Raw genomic sequence first — 17,338 nt, 5'->3', positions numbered from 1 at the left:
ACCATGTCTTTTCCTCAACATAATGCAACCATTGCTGAGCCATTAATAAATTACTAGTAAAAGACATTCCGTGCACTTGAAATAAAATTTTCATATGTCAAATAGCTTTTTAACAGCTTCTGAGCTATGTATGTCAAGTAGCTTCTGAGTCTAGCTATTACTACAGGTGAACACACACCCCTACCTCTCATCAAAAATGGAAGCTCACATCCAGAATGGAAGAAGAAGGATGATAATGGTTACTGTGGCAGTTATGGAGGTGCAGTTAGAATCTTCAAGAAAGAACTTGCTATTCAGCTGCAAGGAGGGCAGGGAGCTGGCAGCCTCTAGCTGTCAAAGGCTTCAGGATTTATCTCAGCTTCTGAGCTGAGGTGATGCCCTTCCAGGCAGCCTCCAGCCAATGACTGAACATTTAGCCTACCAGGCTCCCCCTGGGATTTTCCAGGTGAGAATACTGGAGTGGGTTGCCATCTCCTTCTCCAGGAGATCTTCCCGACCCAAGGATTGAAACCGGGTCTCCTGCATTATAGGCAGACACTTTACCATCTGAGCCACCAGGGAAGTCCATTAGGGGTACTAAGGCCTGGCTATTTTGCCCACTGTAGATTGATGTGTGCTAAGTTGCTTTAGTCATGTCCAGCTCTTTACAACCCTATGGACTGTAGCCTGCCAGGCTCCTCTGTCCATGGGATTCTCCAGGCAAGAATACCGGAGCGGGTTACCACGTCCTCCTCCAGGGGATTTTCCCGACCCAGGGATTGAACCTGCATCTCTTATGTCTCCTGCATTGGTAGGCAGATTCTTTACCACTAGTGTCACTGGGAAGGCCCATAAGACTATTGTAATGGGTAATCTTTGCTCAGGAGCTTTTCTCATTGAGTTGGCTGATACTTAGACATAAATCATGAGACTCTTTGAGACTTTCTGTCCAATTCTGCTTCCTACTCTCCTTTTGCAGGTATTAGATATGCATCATGATCTGAAAGCATTCCCTATCCAATCTTGTTTTCTTCCCCTTTTATCTTTTACACAGAATTTCCCCTAGTAAATCTCTTGCATTCCCACCCCATCATCTGCTTCTCAGAGGCCCCAAATGACAGAGCTACTAATTACTAAGAACCTATTGTGTGATGGAGGAAGTGTTTGGGGAAGTTATTTAAGTTCTTTCATCTGTAAAGTGGGGTTGTTTTAAGAATTAAATGTAATAATCTACAAACAGGAATCTACAAATGTACAGTGCCTCATATATAAGTACTCAATAACTTGTATATAACACTAAGAGTATTATTATGCCATATGCTAGAGTTGCATGAGGAATTTTTTGTTTATTACCTGTGTGTGTGTTAGTCACTCAGTAGTGTCTGACTCTGCGACCCCATGGACTGCAGCCTGCCACACTCCTTGGCCATGGGATTCTCCAGGCAAGAATATAGGAGTAGGTAGCCACTCCCTTTTCCAGGGGATCATCCCAACCCAGGGATTGAAGCCAGGTCTCCTGCATTGCAGGTGGTTTCTTTATCACTGAGCCATCAGGGAAAATCCTCATTAATGATCAAATATTATTATGCTCATTTAACATATGAGAAAACTAGGGTTCGATGAAATTAAAATAACTTGTTCAAATTACTTAATTTATATCCCTCCACCTGGGATAAAAACTCACCAAGTTCTGTAGAAGAGAGCAATGTACATGTATGTTAGCAAAGAATCCACTGCTATTACCTAGAATGTAAAGGAGCTCTACATCTTCTATGGCATCGTATGTACAATTTATAATTAATAAAACTACTTTGGGGGTTCTTTCATAAACCTAAATCCATACCCTGAATTCCACTAAGTATGTGACATTAGAATCTATCAGTGAGTGCTTAAAATCAATAAATTGTCTAAAAGTTCAGAAAAGCTATATGTAATGCCACTGCCACTCCCTGATGAGCACTATCTGTTATTTTTATAGAACGGCTCTCAGTTTGGGTTTGATTGATGTTTTCTCATGATTAGATTGAGGTTATATTTAATATTCCATAATCTTCCTATTGTTAGAAAAATTGCATCAGATGAAATCATTCCTGCTTTGCCTGTCCCTGCTCCCACCCCACCCACATGACCAATGTTCAAGCCGATTATTAAAAGATGCAAAAGAAATAATAATAGAAACATGATGAACAGAGGAAGCTAAAATATTATAATGCTGAAAGAATTTCTAGTCAGCTGGGAACAATCTGAACTAAATGGCAGCTTTGGGGCCATACCTATATTGTTCCTTACTTCACAGTTTTAAGATAAAAAATTGTAAGTACAATTTAGAAAATTATGTTACATAAAGTTTTTAAAATGTTGACATTATTCTGTTTCCTCAGGAATGAGGTGGTGCTGGATAGGGTCAGTGGAATGGATTTAGAGTGGTCAGTTTTCTTAAGAGATGTTCTGCCAGGAAACCAGTCTCTTTCTTACATAAATCCATGAATTTGACTAGATGAACCCTCCTATATGCAAAAAAAAAAAAAAAGCAAAAAAAAAGCACATGGTTTATGATCTGAAATAGGGCCACATTATGTCCAATGTGGTTAAAAGCCAACTTTATCCAAGGCTGGTCAGCATGATCTTAAAAAGCAAAAGATGGCCAGTAAAGATGACCTTGGTGGCTTAGTGGCAAGGGTAAGACGTAGGTTTGAGCAAATAACTTAGCCACTTCTGGGTAAAGTGATGCTACCAAACCACCAAAGAGAGGGGTGGTCAAAAAATGAAAATTACATCTGCAACAAGATAAAATGTTACTATAAAAATATATGTTAATATTCAGCATATTTTTGTGTGACTTTTGTTTAGTGAAAAATACACTCAAGAATATTTTTCAAGTAAAGAATTCAGTTATAGTTCTATTGTAGAAAGTGGAGTCTAGATGGGTTCCAGAGACCCCCAGGTCACAGTGATAGTACATAGAGACTCCCGGATGTTTGATACCCAAAGGAATATTTACAAAAACACATTTTTGCAAAAGAACTGTTACATATGCACAGATGTACGTGTGTAGCAGAACAGAAAATGCACTTTGGGGAAATTAAATAAATGTCATTTGAAAAAGTGGACTTTTAAGTATAGTTATAAATCTCAAAAAGAAATAGCTCTAATTTATTGCCCGTGTGGGAGAAATTCTGGGTGTACTCTTTCTGGATGTGCTTTCCTCTTCATTCTTACAACCATGGCACAAAGGGGTAATTATCAGTCTGAATTCTACTGTGAAAGGACCAAAGTGATTTCACTGGAAATGTTTCCCAGAGATTCTCCTTTGTTTTTTTTTTGTTGTTTTTTTTTAATAATGTAGTTATATGTGAAATGAATGGCTGGCAAATTTTAAAGCATATATATTGTAAATGATGGCAAACTTGGAAAAACCAGGGGTGCCTAAATACTGTGGTTGTGCCAATAAAGAAGGCATAGGCTCTTGGGTTTTGTGGGAATGTATTAAATTACATAACTTTCAAAAAATGTAACAAAAAACAAGGTTCAGAAGGTTCCTAAAACAACTCTATAGTAATCTGGACTTGGTAAATAAAACTCTAAGCAAAACTTTCTTTCAGCTATGAACATGTCACAGTAAGAATCTATTGTCAAAATGAAACAAGTAGCATTTTCCCTTAAATACAAAGGGATTGTGGTTATTATTCACTAATTAGAAACAATAACACAATTTAAAAGCTATGAGAAATTTTATATGAGAGTTGCATTAAGACTAATTTACTTTGATGGATAATTGTCAGAGTAGTAAATCAAGGTTATAAACTGTGCTTCATGATGTAGAATATTTGAATTCACTTTAAGACAGAACAAAGCAGACAATAGATTTTAAATAAAAGATCTGATGACTATGTTGAAGACTGCAAAAATGAATTACAATGGTATTATGCTTTGTCCTGTTAATGTACATTTTATGTCATAAAACTTATTAAATTTAAGAAGTTGCTTTAGTCTTTCATAATGTCTGAAAACATTAATTAAGTAAACCATGACCACAAAAAAGAAGCCCTCTAAAGCACTTTGTGGGGCAATCTGGCTTGATAAATAATCAAAGCTTATCCTACCTCAAAGTATATGTGAGCTTATTCGAAGTTATTCCTTTCTGACCCTAACTCATTCTGATGTGTTGATATTCTAACTACTCAAACATGATTTTGTAGGAAAAAAATGAAAATTATATGATAGGTTCATATTTTAAAAAGTATGTAATAGATCACATCCATGTCCCTTTTTCTTCTGCTGTTGAAATCATTAAATGAAACAGTACTTCCTATGGTGTTGGACATGGCATAATCTAATATTTGTCTGCTTGGATAGCTTCCTGATATTTGTTACCAATACTAGGCAGCTGTTCAATCAGATAAACTGGATTAAAATTTTTAATATGCACGAATGAAAACCTTTTCAAAGGAATGGGAAGATGAAAGGTACAACTTGGAAAACATTTGTAAAGGTAGATTTATAGAATCTATGCTTGATGTTCATGTTTCCAAGGTTATGGTTTTATCTATAGAAGATATTTCTTTTTATTTATTTTATAATAACATTATAAAATGTTTAAAAAGAATACAGAAGTTTTGTTACTGACATGCCAGTTTTTCCCAAGTATGTCTGAGGAAAGCAAGTTTTATTGGACATCTGAGATGTCATAAAGTATGAAAAGTCACTTTCCTCACTTCAGAGAGTACTACTGGTGACACATTTTTTCCTGTAAATATTTCATCTTTCATCTATGAACCAAACAACTCATCTCCTCCCTATGAATTTCTCATCTTTGTTATCTACAAGTAGCAAGAACTTGAGCAAATAATTTAATTTCAGGACCTCAGATTAAGAAACACGAACAATGTCCATTAGTGATTTTCAAAATATGGGCCATTACCCTATTACTGGGTCATAACAAATATTTTTATAAAATAAAATGGAATTGACTCAAATTGAATAGAAAATATAGAGGACTTGCATTCATGCTAAGTCACTTCAGCTGTGTCTAACTCATTGCAACCCTGTGGACTGTGGCCTGCCAAGCTCCTCTGTCCATGGGATTCTCCAGGCAAGAATACTGGAGTGGATTGTCATGCCCTCCTTCAGGGGATCTTCCCAACCCAGATATCAAACCAGCATCTCTTATGTCTCCTGCATTGGCAGGCAGGTTCTTAACCACTTATACTGAGCCACTTGGGAAGTCCCAATATAAGACAAGACACATTAAAAAGCTAGTGTGCAAATGCTGTTTCAGTTTTAAATATCTATATGCACACTGTGTGATGTAAAATGTATTCCTTAATGTAAGATCCAGGCAAAAATGTTTGACATATGGTTTCCAAAAAAATCACAAGTTCCTTATAAATCTAAAATGAAATTATGCTAGTTTACAGCTCAAAAACTCTATTAATTTCTTTTAACCTTATGTCATACAGTTTATTGTATGACAGACAACTGTAGCTAGCTATAAGGGCATTTAGTTAAAGGGAGTGGAAAATATTTATCCCTCAATTAGATGTACTTGTTATCAGTTCAGCTGCTCAGTCATGTCCGACTTTTTGTGACCGCATGGACTGCAGTACGCCAGGCTTCCCTGTCCATCACCAACTCCCGGAGCTTGCTCAAACTTATGTCCATCAAGTCGGTGATGCCATCCAACCATTTCATCCTCAGTCATCCCCTTCTCCTCCTGCCTTCAATCTTTCCCAGCATGAGGGTCTTGTTATACCCATTGTAAGTCATTCAAAGACAACTCCTTGGGCTTTCATGCCCTCTGGGTAAATGCCAGACCCAAAGCAGATAGGAATTTGACATGTTTGAGAAATAGAAATAGATGAAAATGGTTGGGATCTAGTGAAAAGAGAATAGTAAAATATGAAGGAAGGGATGTAGGAGGGAGCTGCATTGAGTAAAACCCTGTAAACCATGGTAAAGTGTCTATAGAGTATATTTTTGCTGCTGGTGGGGAGCCATTTGAGAGCTGTAAGCAAAGGGTTTTTTGTGGTTTTTGTTTTGTTTTTCTTTTAAAGACCAGTAGGACTACTGTATAGAAAATAGATTTATACAGCAAGAATGAAGCTAAGGAGGTTAGGAGACTGTGACACTCATTCAGGTGAGAGACGATCTTAGCTTCAATTAAGGTAGTAGCAGCGGGGACAAAAAAGAAAAAAACAGATGGATTTGGAAGCACACAATACAGGATCTGCTAACAGACTTGACATAAGGGGGTTGCCAAAATTTTAGCTTGTGAGTCCAGGTGGATGTTTCACCAATTCTGATGGGGGCCATGATGGCAGGAACCCAGACTTCTGTTTGGGAGGTGTTAAATTTGAGATACGTACTAGTCATCTAAGTGGATATGTCAAGAAAGTAGAATTGGGTTTCAGGGCAGAAGTAAGGACTGCTGGATTTGTACATTTGGGCATCAGTATATAAATACTATTTATAGCCGCAGGACTGTTACTTCCCTGAGTGTCATGGAGTATCTCTTTTAATCTTGATAACAACTCAAGTAGATATTTTCTTTTTATGTTGATGAGTAGCTTCTCTTTATATCTAAGCAACTCATATTAAAAAATACATACATTGGAAGTCAAGCAGCTACTAAATGATGGCGCCTGGAATTTCTCAATTTTTTGAATGAAGCCTTTTTTAAAGGTCTGGTCTGAAGACAGTGAATCTCATTCAGACTCTAAACCAAACTTATAAATTTAGTAGTCTTTTCTATCTTTTTTGCAACTTCCCTTGAGCAGGTGCCACTGATAGGTTTTTGTGTTTTTTTTTTAAACTATTCCTTTGGCATATGGGATAGGACTCTCTGTCTTCCTTTTTTCTCATATCTTGACTGTTTCCTCTTCACTGGCCTTCAACTATCTTTCATGCAGGGATTTCTAGCCTTCTTTCTTCTCTTTACGTATTTCCCCTTTACATTTTTACGTTCTCATTGGTTCAAATACTAAACAATCGCTTACGTCCTAAGTGTTAGTCACTTAGTCGTGTCCGACTCTTTGCGACCCCACCGACTGTTGCCCGCCAGTCTCCTCTGTCCATTGGCTTCTCCAGGCGAGAATACTGGAGTGGGTTGCTATTCCCTTCTTCAGGGGATCTTCCTGACCCAGGGACGCAACCCGGGTCTCTTGCATTGCAGGCAAACTCTACGGTCTGAGCCACCAGGGAAGCCCAAATGTACGCTTACGACCCTCAATTATTTTGCTTCCAATGCAGACATTTTTTTCCCTAGCTTTAGTAGACCAGGTCCAAAGGTTTCCTGAAAGCAATTAGCCTGGAGGCTCCCCCATGCGATTAAAGAGGAGGAGCGAAGTGGAGGGGCTGTGAAGGTCTCATTTGATTTGTACATTCATTCATATTTCCTTATAATCATTTACATACCGGTTGCTTCTATGGAGTTTCAAATCTAGAGTGGCAAGCAGACCAGTGACGCACGGGGAGCGTTAACTAAGGGTTTAGCTTGGCACGATGCCCTTCGTGTGAACATTAAGTCCTCGGCCACAGAGGCATAATGTGCAAACACAGAGCCCTGCTTAGTTCCTCGAACAGATTTAACGAACATTTTTTGAAGTATATTAGTTCTGCCGAACATTAAAAAAGAAATCGAGGCAAATCCCTTCAAGGACGGAGTAAAGCTGGGCACAGATGAGATTCGAGCTGAATGCTGCACTGCAGCAGGTCATGAAGAGAACAAGGTACTCATTAGGGAGTGAATAGAGAATGAAGCACCCATGTAGAAAAAAATGAGAAACCGGGGATGGCATACATAAAAAAAAAGAAAGAAAGAAAGCAACCCAGCTTTTGTTAAGTCATGGTAAAACACACACCTCAAGACAAGCCGGCTCTAGCGGCTCCGCCAGGGCGTCCTCACAGTCCCAGCGCGCCGCGCGCCTCCCAGTTCGCTCCGCCTCCCAGCTCGCCCCGCCCAGTTCCCCGACTGCCCCTAGTCAGAGCCGCGTGCACGTGCGCAACGGATCCCGCCCCCTTCGCTCCCTCGGCCAATGAAAAGTGGTATCGTAATTCGCCACTGCCTGGTATCGTGTCGCGTGACCACGTCTCCCCGCCCCCTCGCCCGGCCGCCTTCAGGGTCTGAGAAGATGGCGAAGGTGTCAGAGCTGTACGATGTCACTTGGGAAGGTAACTGAGGGCGGGGTGGCCGCGGAGAGACCGAAAGCCGCAGGAAGCGGCTCGGGAGTACCTGCTGCCCTCGGAGACCTGGATTCTCCGATCTCTCTTCGGCTCTGGCTCGGCCGAGCTGAGGTGATAGCTGAGGTAGTTAGCTGACTGAGGTGAAGGTGGAGGCTCACCCCTTCCTTGGCTCGGCCTCTGACTGAAGTCTGCGGTGGTCGTCACCGCTTGGGTCGGTAGACTGACTGACCAACCGGCCTACCACCGCTCCCATCCAGCGGCCAAGGGCAGCTTCCTCTGTAAGGCAACCGGGATCTGGGGCTGTCACACTTCTCCTGTGGCTGCTGGGCGGCGCGGAGGAGGCAGCTATCGCTGCCCGCTGAAGCGTCTTTGCAGCAGAGAAATCCAGGGCCTGTAAAGGTCTTTCAAATGCTCTGTAAGGGGTACAACTCTGTGTAGTAAATTGTGTGGAAAACCCGTAAACATATCTGATTCTTTTCCCTGCTAGTTTACATTCCCTTCTCTCTTCAAAACTGGATTTCTGATTCCCCTCTTTTAAACTGATCCTCCTGTCCCACTCCCCTCAAGACGAATTTACACACACGACCCAACTTGCTTCTTATTCCCTGCCAGTAATTCCTTTTCTGAAGCTGGAATAAATTCTTGTTTAATCTGAGGTGGAGTTTGTCTTTAAATTTGGAAGCAGTCAAACTTTGAACCAATTCTGAAAGAGATTGTCCCTTCTTAAAATCTTGAGTGGGAGGTGTGCATGCTGAAGAAAAGAACCTTGAGTTTCTCTAAGGCATGGAATTTGTGTAATTGAAATTTATATTTCCAGCGTTTCACAGTGGACTTCAGTAGCTTGTTTGTTCGGATATCTCAATGATGTTATTTAAATATTTTATTAAAAAACGCCTGATAACGCGTGGACTGAGAGTTGTATTGGTTGTTCAGTGTCGAGTAAATCTCTCCAATATTGAAAGTTGCAAACAATAATGAGAAAAGGTAAAATTCCTTTATCCTGGAACTAATTCAGTGATTTATTATTGGTTTTGTGGCCTCTAGCATACTGTGAACCACCGTGTTTCTACCCGTATTGGGCAATCTATTATATTAAAGTATTAAGTTCTCAGTGCTAGATCCTGATGATACCCAATTAAGTAACACACAGTCCCTACCTTTAGGGAGTTCATAATCTGATGGAGAAAGATAGACTTGTAAAAATGTAGTTTTAAAAGGCATGTGTCAGGATATATTCCTTCAGTAGCTATGTGGCTATTATTTTTAATGCTTTTAAAAAATGTTTCAAATAGTTCATGGTTTTTTTGAAAGTGCTATTTTGAAAGTATGTTCAACATAAATTTCTTAGATGATAATATCATGTGTAGACGCACAGGAAATGAGTAGATGCAGTCGAGGTGATTTAACTGAGTAGCTTAGACCTTACCCTCTGGACATTCTAAAGATGAGTGACATAATTACTTAGATGAGTAAATAATTACTTCCCAGGTCTGTTGAGGAACAAAAGGGAAAAAATATGTTGAAGTGCTTATAAACTATTAAATAACATATTAAAAAAATGATCTGGCTCCTGCCTGTGTCATCAGCTTTATCTTAAGTTACTTTCCCGGTTACTATTTGATCTGGCCATACTGGCTTTTGTTGAATTCCCTATGTGCAATATTCCTCTTGTCTTAAGACTGGACATAAGCTATTCCTTCCGATGGAAGTGTTCTTACCTCTTTGTTCTAGTCTTATACTCTACCCATTATACTCTATCATTTCTTAGAATTCCCCTCAAAAGTCACATACATACTTAAGAGGGCCTTTCCCACCCCCCTCCCGGCTCCACCCCTCACCCCCTCCTATTCCTATCCCCACATGAAAGTTTGAAAGTAAAAGACAACAAAAGCAACAAAATTTACCCTTGGTCTATGTATGTATACTATTTAAATATGTATATGTAATATGTATAATGTGTATACTATTATACATATATACTATTATACATATATACTAAATATGTATACTATTTAACTATGTATACTATTGAAATACTTACCCAATTGTGTTACATTTAAAAATTTTGTCTCTCCTAGAATGAAGAGAGGGCCAGAGCCTTTCTTGTTCTAGAGCGTGAGGTACTGGAGGAACTCAGTAATCTGTTGACTAACTGAATTACTAGTAGGATTAAAATGAACATTAGGGACTTCCCTGGTGATCCAGTGGCCAAGACTCTGCGATCCCAATGCCATGGATCCAGATTTGATCTCTGATCAGGGAACTATTGATGAGCCTCATCTAAGAGTGAACATGCTGCATCTAAAGATTTTACCAGCCATGACCAAAAGAAAAAAAAAGCCCCAAAGATCCTGCATATCCAACTTAAAAGAAGATTCTGCATGATGCAACTAAGACCTGGTGTGACTAAATTATATATATACACATACATATATATATAAGAATGTTAACAAATCATCACAAATAAAGACTGACTATAAGTCATTTTTTTAGTGTAGGAATGATTTTTTAGTATCTTAGACAACTCACTTAACAGTATACCGTTTGCTCATTTGTAATTAGTGAGTAGAATTAAAATTGCATTTTCGGGCACTTATAGGAAAAAGTATTATAGATTTTTCTTTCAGAGACTTAGGGTAACAAGAGGGTGATGGGAGGACCGTCAGGGGTAGTTTTTTTGTTTCAATTTTTTGCAGGAGGGAGTGTCAGTTGACGTGCGTCTTACAAATTCCATTGAATACCATCATTAATTTAAGTAATGGGAATTGTTAGTTCAAAGACTAGTGTGATTTTTGTAATAGGAAAATTTATAACATATTTATAAAAGACATGTATACTAAAACTCTCTTAGTCTTTATTGGGTTCTGCAAAAAGGTAGGTATATGGTTTATTTATTCAGCCAGTTGAAAGTTACTGATGATTATTATTAAATATATGGAGGAATTTGGAGGTGGGAAAGAGTTGAAGGAGGGTGTAGTCAAGTCAGGTCTCTTGAGAATAGGGTATTTGGGCAGAGTATGGGTAGGATGCCTAGCACAAAGCCTGGCCTATAATTGGCATTGAATGAGTGTTTGAAAAAATATTTATTGAAAATGTTTGAGGGGATTTTAGTTGTATATACTCACTGTCTCTACTTCTCTTTATTCAGTCAAACAACCACAAATTGGTTTCAGTACTCTATTAGTTCAGTAAAATTTCTAGAGATCTAATGCCCAGTCTAATGTATCTATTTTGTACATCTATACTACATTTGTCATTGCAGATCATTCCCTCTGAAAAATTCTTTTGTTGGTTTCTTAATAACATTAGGCTCTCTTATTATTTTTCAGAACTTTGCTACATTCTCTACATCCGTTTGCTCCTTATTTTTTGATGTCCTCAGTGGCCCTTTCCTTAGCCCTCTTCTTAATCTGTTATTGGTGGTGATTAATCCTGAGTTCAATAGACTCCTGACTGATGCAGACATAGATGTTATGTGATTTGTGAATGCCCTGAAATTATATGCAAAATTGAATGTGTGTGTTTTTTTCTCTATTTATTTTTATTTTAAAAATGTATTTGTTTTTAATTGAAGGATTGGTTCCTACCACATATCAACGTGAAACAGCCGTAGGTTTACCCGTGGCCCCTCCCACTTGAACATCCCTAAATGTGTTTTTAAACATGTACATATTTCTGGGAAAAGTTGGTTCAGAGGTTTCATCAGTTTCAAAGAGCTTTAAAAAGATTTAATGTCTTCTGTGGGTAATCATCCACACCTCCCTCTGATTACTGTATTAATCTATATGCTAAATAACATGTTAAGCATGTTTGAGTACTTTGCACCAGGCACTGTTCCCATTATGCAGCATTCTTAACTTATAACGAGCAATAGAATACAAAGGTTAAACTAAACGGAGTAGATCAAATGTGGAGTCATGTTTGTTCTTCCCTATTTTACCCTGCTCTCTTAATTTTTCCTCTTCTGGTGACTGAAGCTTCAGGTTTTTTTTTTAGGGTCTCTTAGGAGAAGTCTTTGACAGAGAAACATGTTCTCCACCCCTGTAATAGGTTATGTAAATGAAGAATTAACCTGAGCTCCATTTTGCAATGTCCTGAAGAAACTCCTTTCCTTTGCCATCTCCCCCTCATCTAGGTGTGTTGGGAAATTTCCCAGTCCCTTAGCACATTAGATACTCTTATCTGTCTACCATGGTTCATGCTCTTTGCTATAGACTTCATCTAACAAACTCTCTTTAATCCTTAGGGCTTGTTTCACTTATCACAGGTGTCTTCCTTAACCTTTCTCCTTGTCAGGTGGAATTAATCATCCCCTCACCTTGCTTTCTTAGTGCTCTAAACATAACCACTGTCTTTTATCACGTTATTTTGTGGTTGTCTACAGCTTGTCTGTTAACTTGTTGACTTCTTAGGCACAAGGGTTGATTATTTTTTCACTGTTTCTAGAATGTTATAAAAATAATGTATTAATATATTTTTGAATGATTAAGTAGAAGTCATGGGGGACATGACAATAGGTGAAAGGGGAATGATTTAAGTCAGGGATTTCCCATTTATATACCTTGGTTATGAATAAGTAGGAATGGAAAGTTGAGTACTATTGGTAAGTGGATAAGTGAGAAATTTGACTAAAAAGGAGATGGGACCAGTTTTTCCCATTTAGTCTCTAGTTTATGGAAAGGAATTGTACAGTGTCTTAAAGGACATTGCAGGGTACGGGCAAGGAGTGTAGTTTTGTGAAACAGATCTGTAAAACACTATATTTATATTCCCAAGACTCTTCCTGTTTTAAAATAATCTGCCAGGTCAACAAAGAGTATGAACTTCAGATGATAGTTACGGTATAGGGGCTTGTATTGGTTTCTGAAATGGAAGCAGTCTTATGAGACTGAGCCCTTAAACTGTGGGGTATGAATAACTTACTTTTTTGTTTGCCTGCTCAATTCCTCTTCAGTCTTTAAGATTCAGTTTAATTTACTTCCCGTGTAGAATGAGTTAAGCTCATTTGTAGGTTTTCAGTAGAAGGAATTCAGTTCAGTTCAGTTGCTCAGTCATGTCCAACTCTTTGTGACCCCATGGACTGCAGCACTCCAGGCTTCCCTGTCCATCACCAACTCCCGGAACTTACTCAAACTCATGTCCATCGTGTTGGTGATGCCATCCAACCATCTCATCTTCTGTCGTTCCCATCTCCTCCTGCCTTCAATCTTTCCCAGCATCAGGGTCTTTTCAGATGAGTCAGCTCTTCACATCAGGTGGCCAAAGTATTGGAGTTTTAGCTTCAGCATCAGTCCTTCCAATGAATATATAGGACTGATTTCTTTTAGGATGAACTGGTTGGATCTCCTTGCAGTCCAAGGGACTCTCAAGAGTCTTTTCCAACACCACAGTTCAAAAGCATCAATTCTTTGGCCTTCAGCTTTTTTTATAGTCCAACTCTCACATCCACACATGACTGCTGGAAAAACCATAGCTTTGATTAGAGGGACCTTTGTTGGCAAAGTAATGTCCCCGCTTATTAATTCATGATTTTCTAAGACCATTTTTTTGTAAATTCAGGTAGGGTCTATTTTCATCTTATGATTATTTTTGTTTTCTTTTGTAGACTTTGAACTGTGGGGACCAAGATAGTACATATAAAAGTAGTGAAAATCCCATGTGCTTCTCTTTTATTTATTCTCTAGAAGAATAGCATATTGTTATTGATAATTTAACTCATGTATTCAATAACATTCAATAACAACTTAAGTCAGCTATTTAAATCTATACAACATGTGTGTCAGTAGAAGGAAGAAGGTAACTATATGAATATTTAAGATTTTTCAGAGGTAAGAGTAGAAAGCATGTAGGTAACTGGTGAATTGGACAGTTTATTCTACCTTAACTATATAAAAAAGGGATCTTTTTTCTGGATTAGGTACTCTCCCACTCCTAGTTATTATTTCTGCTTTTATCAAAATGCTGTTCTTTGAAATTCCAGAGTTCCCTATTGTATTAAAACATGCAAAATTGTTCTCTCAACTTTCGTTATTTGCTAGTGCCTTTGGCCTTACTTTACATTATTCATTTTATTCTTTATATATAAGCAAAAATTTTCTTTGTCCTAATTTTTCTGTGTTGATTTCCTTATGTAATTGTGTATATTTGTATGTTATATGGACCGTTGTAGTAATGTTTTTAAGGGAGTTTTGTGATAAATATTCCTTCAGTGCTGATAGCCTAATGTGATACCCTGATTGTGAAAATTTTATATTCTTGAGTCAGTGGAGCACTTTGAATTTTTTGAGAGTTCAGTGTGTAACATTATTCATTGTTCTGAAAAAATCATCCATAACTTTTATCAAATTCTGAACATTTTAACCTCAAAAAAGCATGATCCATAGTTGCCTGAAGGGATAGAGGATCCATGCCATACAGTAAAGATAGCTGTAATATCAGTTGCAATTTCAGTCTTCTAAAGGATCTGTTGCTCTTGTTAAATTGATTTTCCACTTTATGAAATTTGAGACACCACAGATTTTACATTACTGTGAGTGTATTTTCTTTACTTAAGAAGTTGACTTCATCTTGTCAACTTGTTTGAAATTAATCAAATAATTTGTATATATAATTGCAAGCTTATTTTTTTCAGAAATGCGAGATAAAATGAGAAAATGGAGAGAAGAAAACTCACGAAATAGTGAGCAAATTGTGGAAGTTGGAGAGGAATTAATTAGTGAATATGCTTCTAAGCTTGGAGATGATAGTAAGTTTTTAAATCTATTATGTTCATGCTCAGCACATGTTTCATTTACAGTTTATTTTTTTAAATCCTGTCATTATGATTTTTCTGCTGTTAATATCAATCCATGATTTATTACTGTTTAAAACACCTCTCAGGAAGGCTGAATGATAACTTTTATTTTTAGAAGGGCTTATCATTATTGGTAGTAGTGAAGCTATCAAATAGGCATTTTTGTTTTAAAGCTCACAAGGCTGTAGTTCTGGGCAGATCAAAAATGTATTTCATAATGAATCTTTTAAAACAGGGAAGATATTAAATAATTGAATTTTTTTTTAACCTGGTAAGATATTAATATATTATGCATTGCTAAAAATATCAGGACACTTTTTCTTTAATTCCAGATGTAATATAATAAATCACTTTTCAGTTGTAAATAATGTTCTTTAAAATATCAGAAGCAAGAAGAATTCATTATCTAATTTCTGTTGTGAGATTTTTAATTAAATTCACTTTCTTCCTGTTTATGTGTTTAGTTTGGATCATATATGAACAGGTGATGATTGCAGCCCTCGACTATGGTCGGGATGACTTGGCATTGGTGAGTATATTTTATTTTATATTTAATTTCCTTCATGAATTATGTATAAGCAGTATGTGGCTTGTAGTGAATGCTTTCTGTAGCTGTTTTTTAGTGCTACTCTTGAGTTGGTAGGACTGACTAGGTACTTTAGGACACATCATATTTTTATATATTTTTAACAGTCCTGAAAAGTAGATATTTAGTGTCCCAGTTTCACTGCAAAGGTTAAATTAGTTGGTGAAGGTATTTTACTTAATAGGTGGTTTATACTATATTATAGAGTTAAAAATAAGCATATAGTTTAAAACAAATTTGTCTTTTGGGTTGTTAAATGACTTATGTTGTACATAACATTAAATATTGTTTTGAGATATTTTAAATGTATATCTTAAAATTATTAGAAAATCCTAACATGTACAGAACATGACTTAAAATACTCATACCAGGTATTTAAGTGGGGCCTGATGCATTATGAAAGTAATTTTTAATTTAATTTTAATTAATTTTAAAGTAAAATAATAATAGCTATATTTTTGAACACTCATATGCTAGGCACTATTCTAAATGCCTTACATCATTTTTATTTTACATGCTTTATTTGATCTATATAATTATTTCTTAATTTGATTTGTTTGATCGTATCACTATATTTATTGTATAAATCAGGAAGCAGTGGTTTATGTTTTGTAATCCTGACCTCTTAAGTGCTCCTTCATGCTGCTTCCTCATAAGCCAAGAAAATACAAAAAAACAATACCAGAGAGCAGAAATACCTGGAGAACATATACAAGTCTAATTGGCATTGTCCTTTTCAATGTAATTTGTGTTAGCAGTACATTTAATTCTGGTGGAGTTGCCCATGATGAAAAATATTCCACAAAACATTTGTATTACCTTTAAAACCTATGAGACATAGTCTTTTGAATAGCAACAGAGGTGGCAGCTTATTTTTTGCTGGAGATTTTGAAATAATTTTTTGTATAGCAAAATGCCGTTTGATAAAGTAGGAGATCAAGTGAGTAGATAACTTTTCTGGTAACAGTGTTTTTTTTAATGGTTCAGAATTTCAGCACAGTTAGCTTTACTGAACAAGTACTATGAGTTTTGCATGATATCAAAGAACTAATTGAACTTCACTTTCTGTTTTAATTAACTTGAATATTTTTCTTATTATAGAATTTACAGACACAGACTTTGAAGTTATACTGCCAAATCATATTAAAACTTATTTTCTTATTAATAATCTGTTCATTAGTTAAATGCATTTTTAATCACTTATGGTTTGGGGAACTAGAAAGGATCATTTTTCTTATCCTTAACATTTCTAGGACTCTTATAATCCCTCATGCTCAATAAATATTTGATTATTTGTTTAATTGAGTTGATGGGTGAATTATGAATATCTGCCAAAGGAAGATTGGTAGTCCATTGATATTTTGTCTGTATTTTATGGGCCTAAATCAGGACAAGTGTTCTGACAAGGTGATTGATTAATATATGATTTGAACAAGGCAAAAGTGTTAATAATATTTGATCGAGACTTCAGAGTACTACCAAAGAGCTTAATTTTTATCTAGAGAATGCTTATGCAGTAGTTAGGAAGAAAAGGCCAGGGAACTGTTGTAGTTAGTTAAGGTGGGCTTGATTCATTACGGAAGCAGTTTTTAAGGAGGAGTGATATGTTAGTATTCAAAGCCTCATTGAGTTCAGTTCAGTTCAGTTCAGTCGCTCAGACGTGTCCGACTCTTTGCGACCCCATGAATCGCAGCACGCCAGGCCTCCCTGTCCATCGCCAACTTCCGGAGTTTACTCAAACTCATGTCCATCGACTCAGTGATGCCGTCCAGCCATCTCATCCTCTGGTGTCCCCTTCT

General features: G+C 37.2%; 1 protein-coding gene and 1 long non-coding RNA gene across 5 annotated transcripts in view; one reads left to right on the top strand and one right to left on the bottom strand.

Moving 5' to 3' along the window:
• Window positions 1-7,940, bottom strand: part of LOC122451351 — a 136,935-nt gene extending 128,995 nt beyond the window's left edge. For all 3 annotated transcript variants that reach the window (XR_006272378.1, XR_006272379.1, XR_006272377.1), the window contains exon 1: window positions 7,839-7,940. This is a non-coding gene — a long non-coding RNA (uncharacterized LOC122451351). The remainder of the gene's footprint in view (window positions 1-7,838) is intronic.
• An 80-nt stretch (window positions 7,941-8,020) lies between these two features.
• EMC2 (ER membrane protein complex subunit 2) overlaps window positions 8,021-17,338 on the top strand; it is a 49,000-nt gene continuing 39,682 nt past the window's right edge. The window contains exons 1-3 of one of the 2 annotated variants that reach the window (XM_043483682.1): window positions 8,021-8,148; window positions 14,792-14,905; window positions 15,418-15,482. In XM_043483682.1, the coding sequence (XP_043339617.1) occupies window positions 8,109-8,148; window positions 14,792-14,905; window positions 15,418-15,482 (219 nt within the window). In that variant the 5' untranslated portion in view covers window positions 8,021-8,108. Of the gene's footprint in view, window positions 8,149-9,119; window positions 9,145-14,791; window positions 14,906-15,417; window positions 15,483-17,338 lie in introns of those variants that run through there. The other variant, XM_043483683.1, reaches the window with a different exon arrangement.

This window comes from Cervus canadensis, chromosome 12 (genome assembly GCF_019320065.1).
Source record: "Cervus canadensis isolate Bull #8, Minnesota chromosome 12, ASM1932006v1, whole genome shotgun sequence".
In the NCBI taxonomy this organism is placed as follows: domain Eukaryota; kingdom Metazoa; phylum Chordata; class Mammalia; order Artiodactyla; family Cervidae; genus Cervus; species Cervus canadensis.
Note: the sequence above shows the minus strand (reverse complement) of the source record. Positions and strands in the feature narration are given on the sequence as shown.